The sequence below is a fragment of the Pseudonaja textilis genome, chromosome 5, assembly GCF_049901715.1.
Source record: "Pseudonaja textilis isolate UNSWEBS1 chromosome 5, rPseTex1.2, whole genome shotgun sequence".
Taxonomy (NCBI): domain Eukaryota; kingdom Metazoa; phylum Chordata; class Lepidosauria; order Squamata; family Elapidae; genus Pseudonaja; species Pseudonaja textilis.
The window spans coordinates 7,533,032-7,547,844 of NC_141994.1; the positions used below are offsets into that span (position 1 = coordinate 7,533,032).

General features: G+C 36.7%; 1 protein-coding gene across 18 annotated transcripts in view; it reads right to left on the minus strand.

The window, feature by feature from the left end:
• The window catches only part of CADPS2 (calcium dependent secretion activator 2), a 334,568-nt gene that overhangs the window by 131,385 nt on the left and 188,370 nt on the right, over positions 1–14,813 (minus strand). For all 18 annotated transcript variants that reach the window (XM_087934097.1, XM_087934094.1, XM_087934093.1 and 15 more), the window contains 3 exons: positions 12,184–12,250; positions 8,976–9,084; positions 7,999–8,199 (listed from right to left, as the gene is read on the minus strand). In XM_087934097.1, the coding sequence (XP_087790223.1) occupies positions 7,999–8,199; positions 8,976–9,084; positions 12,184–12,250 (377 nt within the window). The remainder of the gene's footprint in view (positions 1–7,998; positions 8,200–8,975; positions 9,085–12,183; positions 12,251–14,813) is intronic.

Sequence of the window (14,813 nt, forward strand, 5' to 3'; positions counted from 1 at the left end):
ATAAAGTAGTAATGGCAAAGAGCTCTTTCAGCCTTCCAGAACGAGAGTAATGAAACTGGAAACAATATTTCTTTGTGTAAATGATATATAAAATGCCATTTTAAATGGCACCTCAATCAAACATCTGAATTTATTGTTGTTCAGAGATTGCATCTTTCAACGCCTTTGAACCCCGCGGGTTTATCAAAAGACACAATCTAGTGATTCTTTCGTTAATGGTATGTTTTGTCAAAATCCTCAATGCAAGTTGCTATAAAGTATAGACAGAAAAAGCCTTACCATTGCCAAAAGGACTAGTTATGCATTAGCACATTAGCTCACTTTGATTTTGTACACAATATTGGAAGTGAACAGGCCACTATCAACTAAAAAATTGACTTGACCCTTACAATAAGGTCTTTGCTCTTCTTTGTTCTTTTAATTTCAAATATAGAGGTTTTTAATGTTTGTTACCAGAAAGGATATATTCTCAATATATTCTTGAAAACTGTGCTACAAACCTAAAATTTCTATAAAAAGGAGACAAAAGTTTATTGATTAAACCCAATTCTAGAGTTAGGTTCATAATAAGACTCCATATTGATCTGTGGGCATGATGCTAACATAATCAGTCACATTTAGAAATTTAGCCCCAGATCATATTGATCCATGTCAAGTCCAACTTTCAGATGCATTTGCAGATGGAAGAATTATTTAATTCAAACTGAAGGATCTACAGCATCATATCCTGAAAAGATGCAGAAACTAATTCATATCACTTGCTCTGCATTGTCAAAGCAAGAGTCACATTCATGTGACAGATTTAACAAGGTAAGTATAACAAATAAACTGTGTGATAACACATTGATAGTTTATGCTATGAGATTATCATCTACAGATAACAGGAGCAAATTTTTACAGAGTTCTTGAAACAATACTTCCCTCACTCCTCATGTTCTTTTTTTTTAAAAAAAAATTATTTATTTTTTAAAAACAAACATAAACAAACAAAACATAAAACATAAAACATCTTTTTTGAAAGCAGCTTGATCCCGGGTTACATCTCTTCGTACAGACACAAATTCAAGTTCATGCTCATTTTTATATACCATTCCATATCTTATTACCGTTCTACATTTTCTATATAGCTTCTCCCCTCTTTTAACTTTCTTAATTTTATTTTATTTCATCTCAATTCAGATCATTATACTTATATTCTTTGTCTGTCCTGTTTCAGCTGTCTATTATCTTTTCTCATTAAACAAAAGTTCTCCTGTAATCACTGATTGGAGTATGATGCCTTTATATCTTTCTCCTAAAATTATAACACTTAATATAATACATAACTTCCGTTCAGATTCTGCTTGGTACATTGTAAAACTACACACTATATTTAAAAAAAAGAAAAAATTATGAATATATAATATAATTAAAACAACAATCCATACCAATTCAATTCTATCGTTAATATTAATATTCATTTAAATCTTAAACATTTTACACATTACTTTTCAAATAGGTATCATACTTCTATGGGAACAATTATAAACTTTCCATAATCAATTCCCCCTCACTTCACTTATATTTTATAAAACATTGAGTAATTAAAATGTTCCCATTCCTTCCTAATTCAATTCTCTCATTTATTTCATTTCATTTCATTTATTTTGTTCACAAAAGTTTCAATGAATTACACTGACTATTTTATCCCACTTTTTAATCATATGTTGTTTCCAATTTTCTAACATTGTTTCTAATACAAATATAACAATACAATCTTATGTAGCTTTGCAGAATCGCTTTTTCAGTTAAATTTTCACCCATTATCTCTGAATAAGTCCTGTTTCTTTACATCTTTCTCCAAAACTTTGTAACTTCTTTTCCCTTCCTTCCTCCCTTGCTTCTTCTCTCTCCCCTTTTTACCCCCTTGTCTCTCCACCTCCATTTCCCTCTTCTGTGTTCCCCTTTTCTGTTGCTTTCTAACATTATAGCCATTTTTCACATTATTTTTCCCTTTTTTGGCTGTTTTTTTAGGTCTTAAATTCTCCATTCTTTTTCCCCCCCTTTCCCCTTTCTTTCCCAGATAAAGTTACTTGTTCATTAAAGATGGCTTCTTCTTTGTCCCAATCTTCTTGTTACACAGTCTTTTCTTGTAGTTTCTCATAGGTACAGATCGCCATTTCTAAGAATTGAAAAACGGAGCCAAAAGAGCCCTTCCCTTCTTGTTCCTCTTCTTTATATTTTTTAATTTCCATTTTCAGTTCATCCACAAGTGATGCCATTGTTTTTAGTCATTCAAATATAATTTCCAGAAATCCCAAAGTCACTAAGCAATCTAAATACACACAAGCTGTTTCTTTTAACACTTTCTTCTTTTTTCACTTTCTCTTCCTGGGGTTACTATTTAGTTGCAAAGTTCCAGTTCAAATGTATCTTTTAGAAGTCTTATTAAGATTTAACTTTAGATTCTTTTGAATTCCAGGCAGACTCCTCCTTCCAGATCCTGCCCTTATTCTTTTCCCCTTCCTTCCCACTTATAGCAAAAAAAAAAAAAAAAAAGGATTTTTCAATGTTCAGAAATCTTTATTGTCCCTTTAATTATATTTCCAGTTTAATTACCTATTGGTGCCAAAGCGGATTTTTCTGATTTCTCATTCATCTCTCTTTGCTGTCAACGTAAGGAAGGAGAGTGAAAAAAAAAAAACAACTTTCCCTTTTCACTTTCATTCGCTGCTTCTGACTCTTCTTTGGGAGCGATGTTATCTTTTATAAAATTTAAATTCCAGGATACCTTAGTTGTTGCTTCCTATCCCGGTCAGCCAAAACTTTCACTTCTTAACTTCCTCCTGCACTTTCTTATCCGGTTGAGTGCTTCTTTGAGGTGGCCATTTCTGACCGCCGCTCCTACTGCCTTCGGGAAAGGGAGTTTGACCAGCTGAGGAGGAGAGATGCGGCTCTCCTCGACCCTGCTGGCTCTCCCCCCTCTTCACCACCTCTACAGGGTGGCTTAGCCCCGAAGCCAGCCCAGGCAGAAACCATACACGATCGCGGATTCCTGCCTGCCGCTGAAGCCCTGCAAACCGGAAGTTCCACTCCTCATGTTCTAAGATATATTCATGTCTGTAATTAAATGACTGTATTTAATCCCCAAGCATAAAAAAATATAAATTTTATATATAACTACATGGTCTAAGAATCTCCTGATGTAGGAAGGGATTTGAATTAGTTTTAACTAGATTGACATTTTAAAACCAAATTGTGATGTAGCATATATAGCAGTTTGCTACTAATTTCATATATGTAAAGCATTTCTGATTAGCAAAGGATATGGGAAAAATTGTTACCTTACGGCTTACTATAATCATCTGAAGATACAGAAAAGGACAAAAAAGACAATGTTGTTTTTTCTTTCTCCTTATCATGCATATAAATTAGATAAAGATATTTCAACATAATTTGCAGCCTTGATATTTCATTTTATCATTCCTTATCTCTTAAAAAGAAGAAATGCAAATCATGTTATGGATGTTGATTAACTTTTCTGAAAACAAGTTTACTTACTACATAGTGCCACACAGGGGTAGGATTCAAATTTCTGAAACAACCGGTTCTGTGGCCTAATTTGTGTGTGTGGCTTGGTGGTCACGTGACCAGCTGGATGCGTCTTGGTGATCATGTGAGTGGGTGGGTAAAAAGATAGAAACTCACTTTAACAATGCCCTTGAAGCAGGGTTGGACTAAATGACCTCGGAGGTCCCTTCCAGCCCTTGTTTGCTGTGCTGTTTCAAAGCATCCTCTGAAGCTGTGTCTGGTGCCAGGGTTTGTGGTCCTTCCTTCCTCTCCTTTTTCTTTCTCTACCTCCCTCCCTCCCTCCGTCCATTATTCCATTCATCCATTCATCCATATCTCATTCACATTCCTTTCTCTTCCTTCTTTCTCCCTTCCTTTTCTCTTTCTTTCTTTCTTTCTTTCTCTTTCTTTCTTTCTTTCTTTCTTTCTTTCTTTCCTTTCTTTCTCCCTTCCCTCCCTCTTTCTTTTTCTTCTTCCTTTTAAGAGAAAGAAAGAAAGAAAGAAAGAAAGAAAGAAAGAAAGAAAGAAAGAAAGAAAGAAAGAAAGAAAGAAAGAAAGGAGAGCTACCATGCATCCCTATGCTATTCATGGTATATTTTCCTCTTTTCATCTCTTTCTACTTAAATCAGGGGTCCCCAAGCTTGGCAACTTTAAGACTTCAACTTTAGCACTTCAACTCTCAGAATTCTCCAGCCAGCATCCACAAGTCCACAAGTCGCCAAGTTTGAAGACCTCTGACTTAAACCTGAGTACAACCACCCAGATATTTAAAGTCATTAAAAATCTTGGATTAATCTTGAAACTTTTTGCATACTTGTACTTAAGCAGAAAGAATTTTTTTTTAACACATATGGCTTCAATTGCAAACCTTCTTTTTATGAAGACCGAGTCAAGAAAAGGAGGTTGGAAACAAAGCAAAGGCTAACCTTCTCATTCTTTCTAACCCTTTCTAAATGGCAAGTAGACGTGACCCTTTCTACTTGCCATTTTATTACCAAGAATTTACCACCATCTTCAAATTAAAGAGTTGCCTTGCAACAACAAAAAGCACAAGTTTGCAAACTGCCTGAATAATAACACAGCACATAATTTTGTATGTTAAATATCGAACCACAAAGTGGAAGAGGGAAAATATTTGTGAGAAATATTTACTTTGTTTTTTGCTTGTTGTCAAATTTAAAAGGCCATTGGACTCCATAAAAGTTATGACAGCAGTAGAAGTAATGAAGGCAGCAGCTGGGCAAACTGCTGAATGGTCTGAATTATGCTTTGGAAATTGTGTAATGCAGGCTCTGAAATTGAGCCAATGAATGAGAGACCTAAAGGTAAGCTATTCTCTACAAAATTCACTCTGAGCTTACCACGCTAAGCCTGGCCTGAAAAAGCAGAGCAACTTCTAGTTTTGAAGAGGAGGATATGGAATAAAGAAAGAGGATTGGCTCCAACAGTTTTGGGAGACTGCATAGATTTGTTAACCTACAACATTCCCAAGGCAGAAATAAACTGTATTAGCTCCAAATGTTCTTTTGGCTAAACCAGTGGTAGTCATTCTGGCCCCTACCGCCCACTAAGGGCGTTCCAGCTTTCATGGTGGGCGGTAGGGGTTTTGTCCCCTATTTTATAAATCACCACTACTGTGGAACCGGTGGGCGGTTAGAGAAAATTTTACTACTAGCAGAGATACAAAAGTGGGCAGTAGGTATAAAAAGGTTGACTACCCCTGGGCTAAACACTGAATCCAGGCATAGTGGATGGCTGGATGCTCCCAGGAGGCTGCAGGAAGGCCTAGCAAGCCTCCCTGGAGCCTCCTGAGAGCAAAAACAGGATGGTGGGGCGTGGCACTGGACCCCCCACATGCCCCTTTTGCTCCTAGGAGGCCGTCATACACTTGAGAGCCAGACAGGCCTCTTGAGTACTCCTAGAAGGGGAAGGGCAGGGTGCGGCCAGCTGTACTTCAGAACCACCGGTTTGCCAAATTGGATGTAAAATTAACATCTGGATCTCCTGAATCGGCCCGAACCGGTAGGATCCCACCCCTGGTGCTACACTATTAAAACCTTAGTTATTTGGAGCATAGACCCCTTGTACTTATAGTAGAGTTGTGTCAACATAAATTGATGCCACATGGCTGCACTACCCTGTGGTAACTGATCTGGAGCTTCATTTGGATAAATATGAGCAGTTTGCTATTCCTAACAAGAGCAGAAAGAATCTTATCCAAACTTAGGTTTTTTTTCTTAGGGGATACTGTTCAGTTAAAATTGTAAAGGAAATTGTGAAGTAGAGATGGGAAATAGTTTATAAAGTTATTGTTATTTTCCTTAGCTGTCTTCATATAATACAAAGGAAGCAGAAAAACAACCATTAGAATGTTTTATTAAAACAGAAGAGTCATCTTTGCTGCATTTCTGCCATTGGAATAAATCAACAAGGGATGGCTATGTTGATGATCCCCCACCTGTACTATGTTCAGTCAAGAGACAATTACAGGAAGTACAATGGAAAGGGAATTTTTGATAAAACAGAAAATTATCCTGTAGCTATTGTCAAGCAACTAGACATAGGTGGGATGCAGCAAGGCGACAAGGAAAATGATAGTAACCCTCAGGATGATACCTGCCAAACAGGACCACATGTTTTACTGTCACATTTTATACTTAAGGAATGCATGTCTCTTCCTACCCTTAGGAGAAAGCAGCCAATATTTCTTTACGGTAAGTTTGGAGAACGTAACGAGGCATGCCATTCCTCAGGCTGTCTCTCATTTTCAACTTTTAAAAGTTGGTATCATTTGTATGAGGAAATCAATAAGCATAAATGTGAGTGGCATCATCTTTCACAAGTACGGTTTTAAATAAACTGAAATCGTGACATAAAGTATTGCTAAACACAAAGTAAGCAAAAAAACATAAAAGGATGGCATAAATTCAGGAAAATATATTATTTGCAAATTACAATAGAAAGAGGTATTATTAAATAGGAATTAGTTAGCGAACAGGGTTGAAATGCCACTATATGCTTACTTTCTGGCTATTACTTTCAGCCAAAAGTGTTGTGATTGATTGATTCTATTATATTACCAGCTCAAAAAGTTAATTATTATGAGCCACTTCAATTGCCATAAAGTTGATAAAATCATATATTGAATGAAAGAACTACTAGAAATACTCCTATGAAACTGGCAGTAATCACTGAAAAAAAAATCAGTAGTAGTGAAAATTAACCCACTTTCCTGACCAAAAGGCAATTACAGCAAACCAACTTTTCTTGCTTGATGAACAATCAGGTTTTAACTAGCTTTTATAAGCCCCAAAGAACCAGCTGCAGATCTGGTGGTGTGCAATTTCAGAGAATAGGAGCACCCCCAAGCCAAGTGGCAACTAATGATGGTCTCTGAATAAAGGTGTTACATCCATTATTTGAATATTATTGAGTATTTGAGCACATTGAGTATTTGAGCTGCAGTATTCTGGATCAGCTGCAGTTTCAATAGCAGTCCCACGTGAAGCCCATTGCAGTAGTCCAGTCAAGAGGTAAGTAAAGCATGAGTATAACAGTAACAGTAATTAATGCCAGCTAGGAAAATCTTGCTGCACTAGATGGAACTGAGTGAAGGCCCTATTGCTACAGAAGCTTGAAGGACCAAAATTGCAAACTGAATCTGTTAGAATTAATGGAGGAATAAGTAGCTGGGCTTCAAATCCACTATCTTTTGCTGGAAGTAAGCCTTAACTTTTCTTCCTTATACAAACTTAGATGGTGTTAGGCTTCCGGACAGCAATTTGACAGCGCCAATAATTTGGTCAAGGGACAAGATATATAGTTGGGCATAATTGGCATATTGATGCAGCCTGAACCATTTTCTCCCCAACTTTTCCTAAAAGGGATAGCTGGAGACTTCAGTAATGAAAGCAGTACATTTGAATTCCTATCTTGTATTTAGAGTCCAATTTTCCACACTGTCTTTAGAATCCAGCTTTACTAGCATAGCCTCACATCTGGTTAGCTGCAGGTAAAGTATCCTTTGATGTCAATTATCCCACTGGGTCCTCTTCCCAGAGTTTACAGCTTCAAATTCCTGGCCAGGAGGAGAATTGGAAAATTTCCTCCAATGAGAATTTATGAAGGGATGTAATCTTGTGCTTTTCTTGTTCAATATTATTTCATCAAAACAATGATGCAGCTAAGTCATGAATATCTGATTAAATCTATTGGTTATAAAATCAGCATAAACCCTGCAAGAAAAGTAATTTTCTTTCCATGAGAATGTGTACTGAATTTTAATGATACCAATTACATATTTTAAAAAAAATAACACAACAGCAATAATGAGCTACAAGTCAGGTTTTTAAATGGTTATTAATAATATAAATTTTCAAGAACTATCAAGTTAAATGCTGATGAATTATGCAATTAAAATCCCATAAATTAAAAACAATATAAACTTACTCTGTGATAAATCTGTGTGGGTATTGCTTCCTTTTGGATTCATCTTCTGTGGTTGACCTACAGGAACCGGCTTGTAAGATTGACCAGTAGCTCTATACATTGCTTGTACCCACAGGATCCGATCTTGTTCATCATCACTGGCAAATATCACTATGTCACCTTCTTTGACAGCATTGAAGAACATCTGACCATCTTGAAGGCCTGCAGATTTAGAACTCAGGATTCAGTCAAGTTAATTGATATGAAATTAAGTTTTCTCTTTCCCCTACCTCCTTAACTAATAACTGGATTTATAGTCTACCTTTCAATCTAAAAAGAGAACTTGAAGTGACTAAATTAATAAAAACATAATTAAAGGCACAGTTAAAATCTAAAAAGTTTGTAATTACAGCTTTACTTTTGTGTTAGATATGTAGACAAATAATCAAAATGACACTTTGATCCTTGCATGTATATTACTACATTGTGCTCTCACTTAAAAAAATTTCTCTAGTTAGCCTACTTTTCTGTCCATAAGCACTTTTTAACAGGTTGTGTGAGTTCTTGCTAAAGAAAGCATAGGGGAAAAAATTCTATGTTAGTCATTATACAAAACTGGTTACTTGGTAGCGGTACCATTTTCACAGATCCATCCACTTTGCATTTTATATCTTTCAGGAGGAAAAACACTATAAAATCAGAATCAAAACCTCATTCTCATCTTTAAAGGAAATATTTCTTTTCAATTATATAAGTTCATGATATCAATGCGTCTAATAGCATTAAAATAATGTATAGCCTGGCAACTCAGATCTACAATGAGATGGAGATGTTTCTGATAGGATAGAATATGATGTAAAAATGTCTCCTGGCCTAAAATAGTCCTTTTCTCTCTTCCTATCTACCTACTTACTTGATAGGATTTTATGAAAAGACAAAACAAACACCGTTTCCTAATTTCTCTGCAATCGGACATTTGAACTCATTTTGCAGAATACCTGGATGGGGTGCTGTATAATCCACAGTGTATCCTTCAAGTTGCATTAACTCCTGAGGCTCTGATTTTTTCTCTCTGTAGCTGCACATGGCAAATGTATATTGGCTAACCTGGGTGAAAGATAAAAAGAAGCCATGAATTAGCTATACTTCACTATATCATGTTTTATTGACATTCAGTGGGACATGGGCAATAAACTAGCTGCTAACAATGGGAAATATAAATAATCTACCAAGTGGCTTCGGAGAAATATGTTAACTGTACAATTAACAACTTGAAATTCACAACAACAAAATTTACAAAATACACTTAGATATCAGGATAGTATCACTAATCTACTTCTATGCTACAGGTCTACAGCAATCATTGTGCAACAATTGTGAAGTCATAATCTGAAAAATAAAACCACCCTTTTATCCGACTATCACCAGTAGCCATTTTGAGAAACAATGCTAAATTGAAAATTCAATCATTCTGTACATTTCCATCAATATATATTTAAAAAGGTATATGTAGGGCATTTGTTCATCTACCTTGAACACTGCATGTCCTTCCAACTAACAGTAATACACATACATTTACCTTGAAACCTAAAGTACACAAAAATTTGTAGGTCATATCAGGCTTCACACAGTGTGTATTTCAGCAATGGTTAAAGATAGCAGGCTCTATTTTCCCCCATAGCTGGGAGAATGTTCTCATGCAATATCGTAAGCAGATAATCTTTGCATAAAATTTACTCCCCACTGCACATAAGACAGAAATGTTTGGATTCACCCACTTGGGGGATTCTGGAGGGGCCATATGAGATGCTGGTGTGCCCAGTGAAGCTTTTGGGCACACTTTACAACTCCAGAAAAAAAAGTTAGGAAAGGTATCCATAAAATGATTGGCTCTTCAATTCTGTGTCATTGCTGAGAAAGGTAATACTTTTGAATATGACATTTGCATTGAACTACAAAGTTTTTGATGACTGTAGTCAGGTATAAGGTTTCAAAAAAATGCAACGTGGTCACCATAATCAGACAAAAGGTTAGGTAGACAAATTAAACCATTTAATGCTAACTGATCTAAATGGCTTTTTAAAGTTGCTCGATGGGGTTATACATTATGTAACCCCACAGTTTATCTGCCACTTAATAACCCTGAAAATAAAGATAAAACTTACATTTAGCACAACTCCTGCAGTGTCAACAGTGCAGGAATTCTGAGAGAGATGGCAAAATGCCCATCTGTCAGTACTATTCTTTGTAGGCATTCTACACTAAGTCTATTCATAAAGCCAAAGCGGTCAATTGGATTGTACACTTCAGACTGCAAGTGAAGGAAACAACGTCAACAACTTTGTGCACACTTATGTGCGTGGAACTGGGGGAATGGAGATCTCTTTCAACTAGATAAGACTGCCTGGGCCCTGTCTAAGCTTTTCTGAGAAAGAGAAAACAAAAGTTTAAACCACTGAAGAAGAAATAGAGACCTGAAATCTCAAGTTAAGATTACAAATGGACAGATATCAATATGAGTTCAAAAGTGACTTGTAATAAAACATCACATACAGTGTGCTGATCTATGCTTATATGAATTCTATTTAGTTTATGCATAATTCTATCAATCTGTGTCTGACAGAAAACTGTAGGTAGTAGTTTTTGTGGATAACATAGCTTTGCCAATTATCACAAATACTACAAATGAAATTTAATGTTCTTAATTTCCTACGTATTAGATAAAATCACTAGATTATACCTGTGCTCTTTTAATGTATTATGTTCACATTGTTCTTTTTGTAATATATATATATATATACACACACACATACATACATACATACACACATGTGTGTGTGTGTGTGTGTGTGTGTGTATGTATATGTATATCTGCCAAAAAACAAAAGGTACCATTCTTGCATTCATCACTGAAAAGCACACATTATGTCTGTGGCAACAGGGAGGGACAAAAGCTAATTTTTAATTTACAAAGCAGTTGTGGAAATTGGACAAAAATATGTGGTGAAATTCCTCCACCATGTTCTGAAAGATCACTGGGAATGGGATAATACATTATGAAGGGTATTTTCCCTGCCAGCATGGAGAAACGCAGCTAAGAAATGAACTCTCATTGCCATTACCTTGCCATAACAAGTTGCTTGAATCCATTCATCTGCCAGCCAGAATATTTTAGGAAAAGACCCAACGTTATATTGCAGAATTTTAGGGATGTAGCTTTAGCTTTCTCTGAGGTCATTCCTCTGACGTTTCATAGATTTGTTAGCTGAAGGGATGTTGAGGAAGCCCAACAGAGTGCTGTAACTAATGAATGGCTGTCTCTTCACTTGCAAGAGAGTGATAGGGATGGGCTGATATAAACAATCTTACTCTATTCTCCCTGTCCTAACTATTGATGTCTGTACCAAATGTATGCCTGCATGTATTAAATGGCTCTATACATTTTAACAGAGGTTACCATAACAAATTAGCTTTGTGGAAATTCAAGATTTTTGCTAGTATGTTTGTGCTCACTGCACCCTATGATCTTATGTGCTCAGATCTCCATGGGAAATTCTTCATGAGAAAGACAGCTAAAATAATTCATACTACCAATGTTTGGAAGTGTGAACAATCATTGAGCTATATTCTCTATCTGGGTGTGTTGAGGAGTTTTGTTTTGTTTTTAAACCGGGTACAATAAATAGTTCCCAAATTGCAGCACAGATTCAAAGGAGAAAATCTATCACTGACTAGAACTATTGATAACTTCAAAATGAGAATTGCAAATGTAGCATTCATAAAACACAGAATTGGTTTAATTAATTGCAGGTTAATGCTAGATTTATATTCTTGCACACTCTGAAGCACCGTTTTGGAATTGAATCCAAAGTGCTGCAAAGTCTTGATTGAAGGTGAACATTTATACACTTGTTTTTTCTGAATATATTCTAGAAAGAAATTCAGGATTTTGTAAACGAGTTCTATTAGGAAACTTAAATGCATAAATAATGAGATTACTGCAAAAGGTTGTGTGCATGGGAACTGTGTGGCTGAAATAAGCATTAAAAATATTTCTACAAACTGAATTGCACATTTCTAAATTCCAAAATACAAATTGATACAAATACAAATACACATACTGCTTGTACACTATGCTATATATATTACGAGTTGATTGCTTTAACAGCATCTCTTGAAATGATGCTAAAATGAAACATCACTAACCTGCACAAGAACAAAGTAGCGCTTTTTCCACCTTTTCCAAACTTTTTGTCCAAGGGCATACAAATACCTGTTAAATGTAAAGACAAAACATTCTCAATTAAAAATCTTCCAATGAAATGAAGCGCGCACTCACAGAACTGGTTGTTAAACCAGTTGCAGCCCACCACTGGGGCATGAACATAGATCATCTTAGTCATAATTGAAAACCGTCTTGAAAGGTAAGTATTATACTGTATATTCCTCAAGAAAACTGAGATTTAGAAACTACAGCAATCCTATTAGCTTATAGCAGAGGCAAGATTTGAAATGGAGGTTTTTCAGCTCATAGTTCATGTTATGTCTTTGGGACCGGTTGGGGTTTCCAACCAGGTCCGTTCTTTAAGCGGGAGCACCAGCAGCTCCCATTGGCTGGCTCCATTTGACAGTCGGCTATAAAAGCCGGCTGTCGGGTTGAGCCAGTTGTCGTTCGCTGGCAAGTCTGCCTGTTAGCAAGCAGACGCGACGACCCTTTATTCTCAGAATAAAGCTTGTTCCAACTATGCTCTGGTCTAAGCCTCTCATTTCCTCGATCCACAACAGTTCATATGGTGTTTCAGGAATGTTATTGAATTTTCAATCAATCTTCTCCATTCTGGGGCCATGCAGAATTGTTGGGGCTACAACCCCAAAGACTTCTAGAAAGGGCAATCTCAATATACCTAGAAGATCACAGGTTGAAAAAGCCAAGAACTAAAGATAGCTTACTAAGGTTTTGTGGCTGATATATAACAAAATCTGAGAACAAACATTAGAGTAGATTGTTAACTGAAGCATATTCGCAGGATCTCAAGAAAATACGTAGTTGAGTTAAACAATTGTTATGAAGATGGCAAAAGGATATAACCGTACATCAATATTCTGATGCTTCCTCCTCAACTTGCTTCTACTGGATGAGCCCAAAAAGCACCAACAGATAGTATGAAGATACCTGCACTGGATCCAAATAATTTTTCTCTGCTTTGGAACTTAATACTACATATTTCTAAAGCATGTTTTGCCCTCAAATGCACTGCATTTTTCAGCAAACTCTGACTCATTTTGTGAAATATAGTTATTCTATTTGTGCGTGTATGTGTGTGTATATACACACACAGACACAGACACACACACGCACTTAATCACTCTGCTTAGAGCTCTATAGCCAAGAATTTGTTGATTAAATAGTACTTGAATTATTGTATTGTGCTAAGCCATTAATTCACAGAGTACATGATCTGTATCAGTCTCTCTTAATATAACAGTCTATCTAAATAGTTCTATAATGCTTATCTTCTAAAAAGAGGTTATAAAGTTCATCCAGTCTATGGATATGCTTCATTATGACAAAACATATACCTAAAACAGGGGTGGGTGACTTACAACCTCTAGGACTCCGGTCACCAACCGGTGGGCCACAGCCCACTGGTGGTCCACAAGAAAATTTCGGTGGTCTGCAGAGAAATGTCACCCCCAGAGCAATTAATTCAGGGTACACAGGAACACAAGGCTGTCCTGCCCACTCACCCCTTACCTGGCAAACTTGCCTGCTCCCAGCACAGCAGAACAGCTTGCTATTTTTCTTTTTTCTTTTCCTGACCATCAGCTGTTCTGCTGTGTTGGGAGATTTAGATTAGCTAGAAAGCAGGAAATGGTTGCATTTCTTGCTTTCTAGCTAGTCTTTGGATCTTTGGCTCAGCTTTTAAGCAGAGCCAAACCTCCCTTAGGACTGAAGGTTCTATTATTCCGTACAGACTCAGATAGCCGATGGCAGAAACAGAGATATCTCTAAGTGAATCTGTGATTCTCTGAGCAACTCAATCTGCCTGCCTGCTTTGCCTGATTTGGGGTAAAAGTTGCTCTTTTCTTATGAAAAAATCAATATCTATATAAATATTTATAATATTTACATACATGCCATGCCCAGCCAGTCACATGACAATCAAGCCACACCCACAAATTAGGCCATGCCCACAGAACCGGTTGTTAAAAAATTTGAATCCCACCCCTGCCTCTGTGTGTGTGTGTATGTGTGTGTGTGAGAGAGAGAGAGGGGGGGGAGGGAGAGAGAGAGGTTAGATCAGATCTCTCTCTCTCTCTCTCTCTGTTTCCCTCCCTCCCTCCCTCCCTCTCTCTCTTCCAATATCAGCAAGCCACTGTCAGTCAAAATTCATACTAGTGGTCTCCGGGATTTAAAATTATGAGTTTGGTGGTCCCTGAGGTCCAAAAGTTTGGTGACCCCTTCTCTAGGATGTTGAGACCTTTAGATTAAATTTTATTAAATTACATGAAGTGGAAAACAAAAGAAAGCTATAGTGCAACTTCTAATGCAGGTATACCAACGTGAGAGAGAGGGAAGGTGGGAGAGAGACTATCTTTATAAATTTTCCTACCAGGACTTGCTCCTATAGGAAGGGAGGTATAGGAATGTACCTCTGTGTTCCTGTAATGTGCATATCCAAATTGGACTAGCAGGGAAGATAGAAGAACATTTGAGGTATAACTTAAAAAAAAAATCAACCCCCTGCCTGGAAATTTAAATTTGAGTGTGGTTGGTATATTAATCACAGGGTTTGTTTAGAAGGAGGAAGTCTCAGGTTTCCCATTTTCTGACT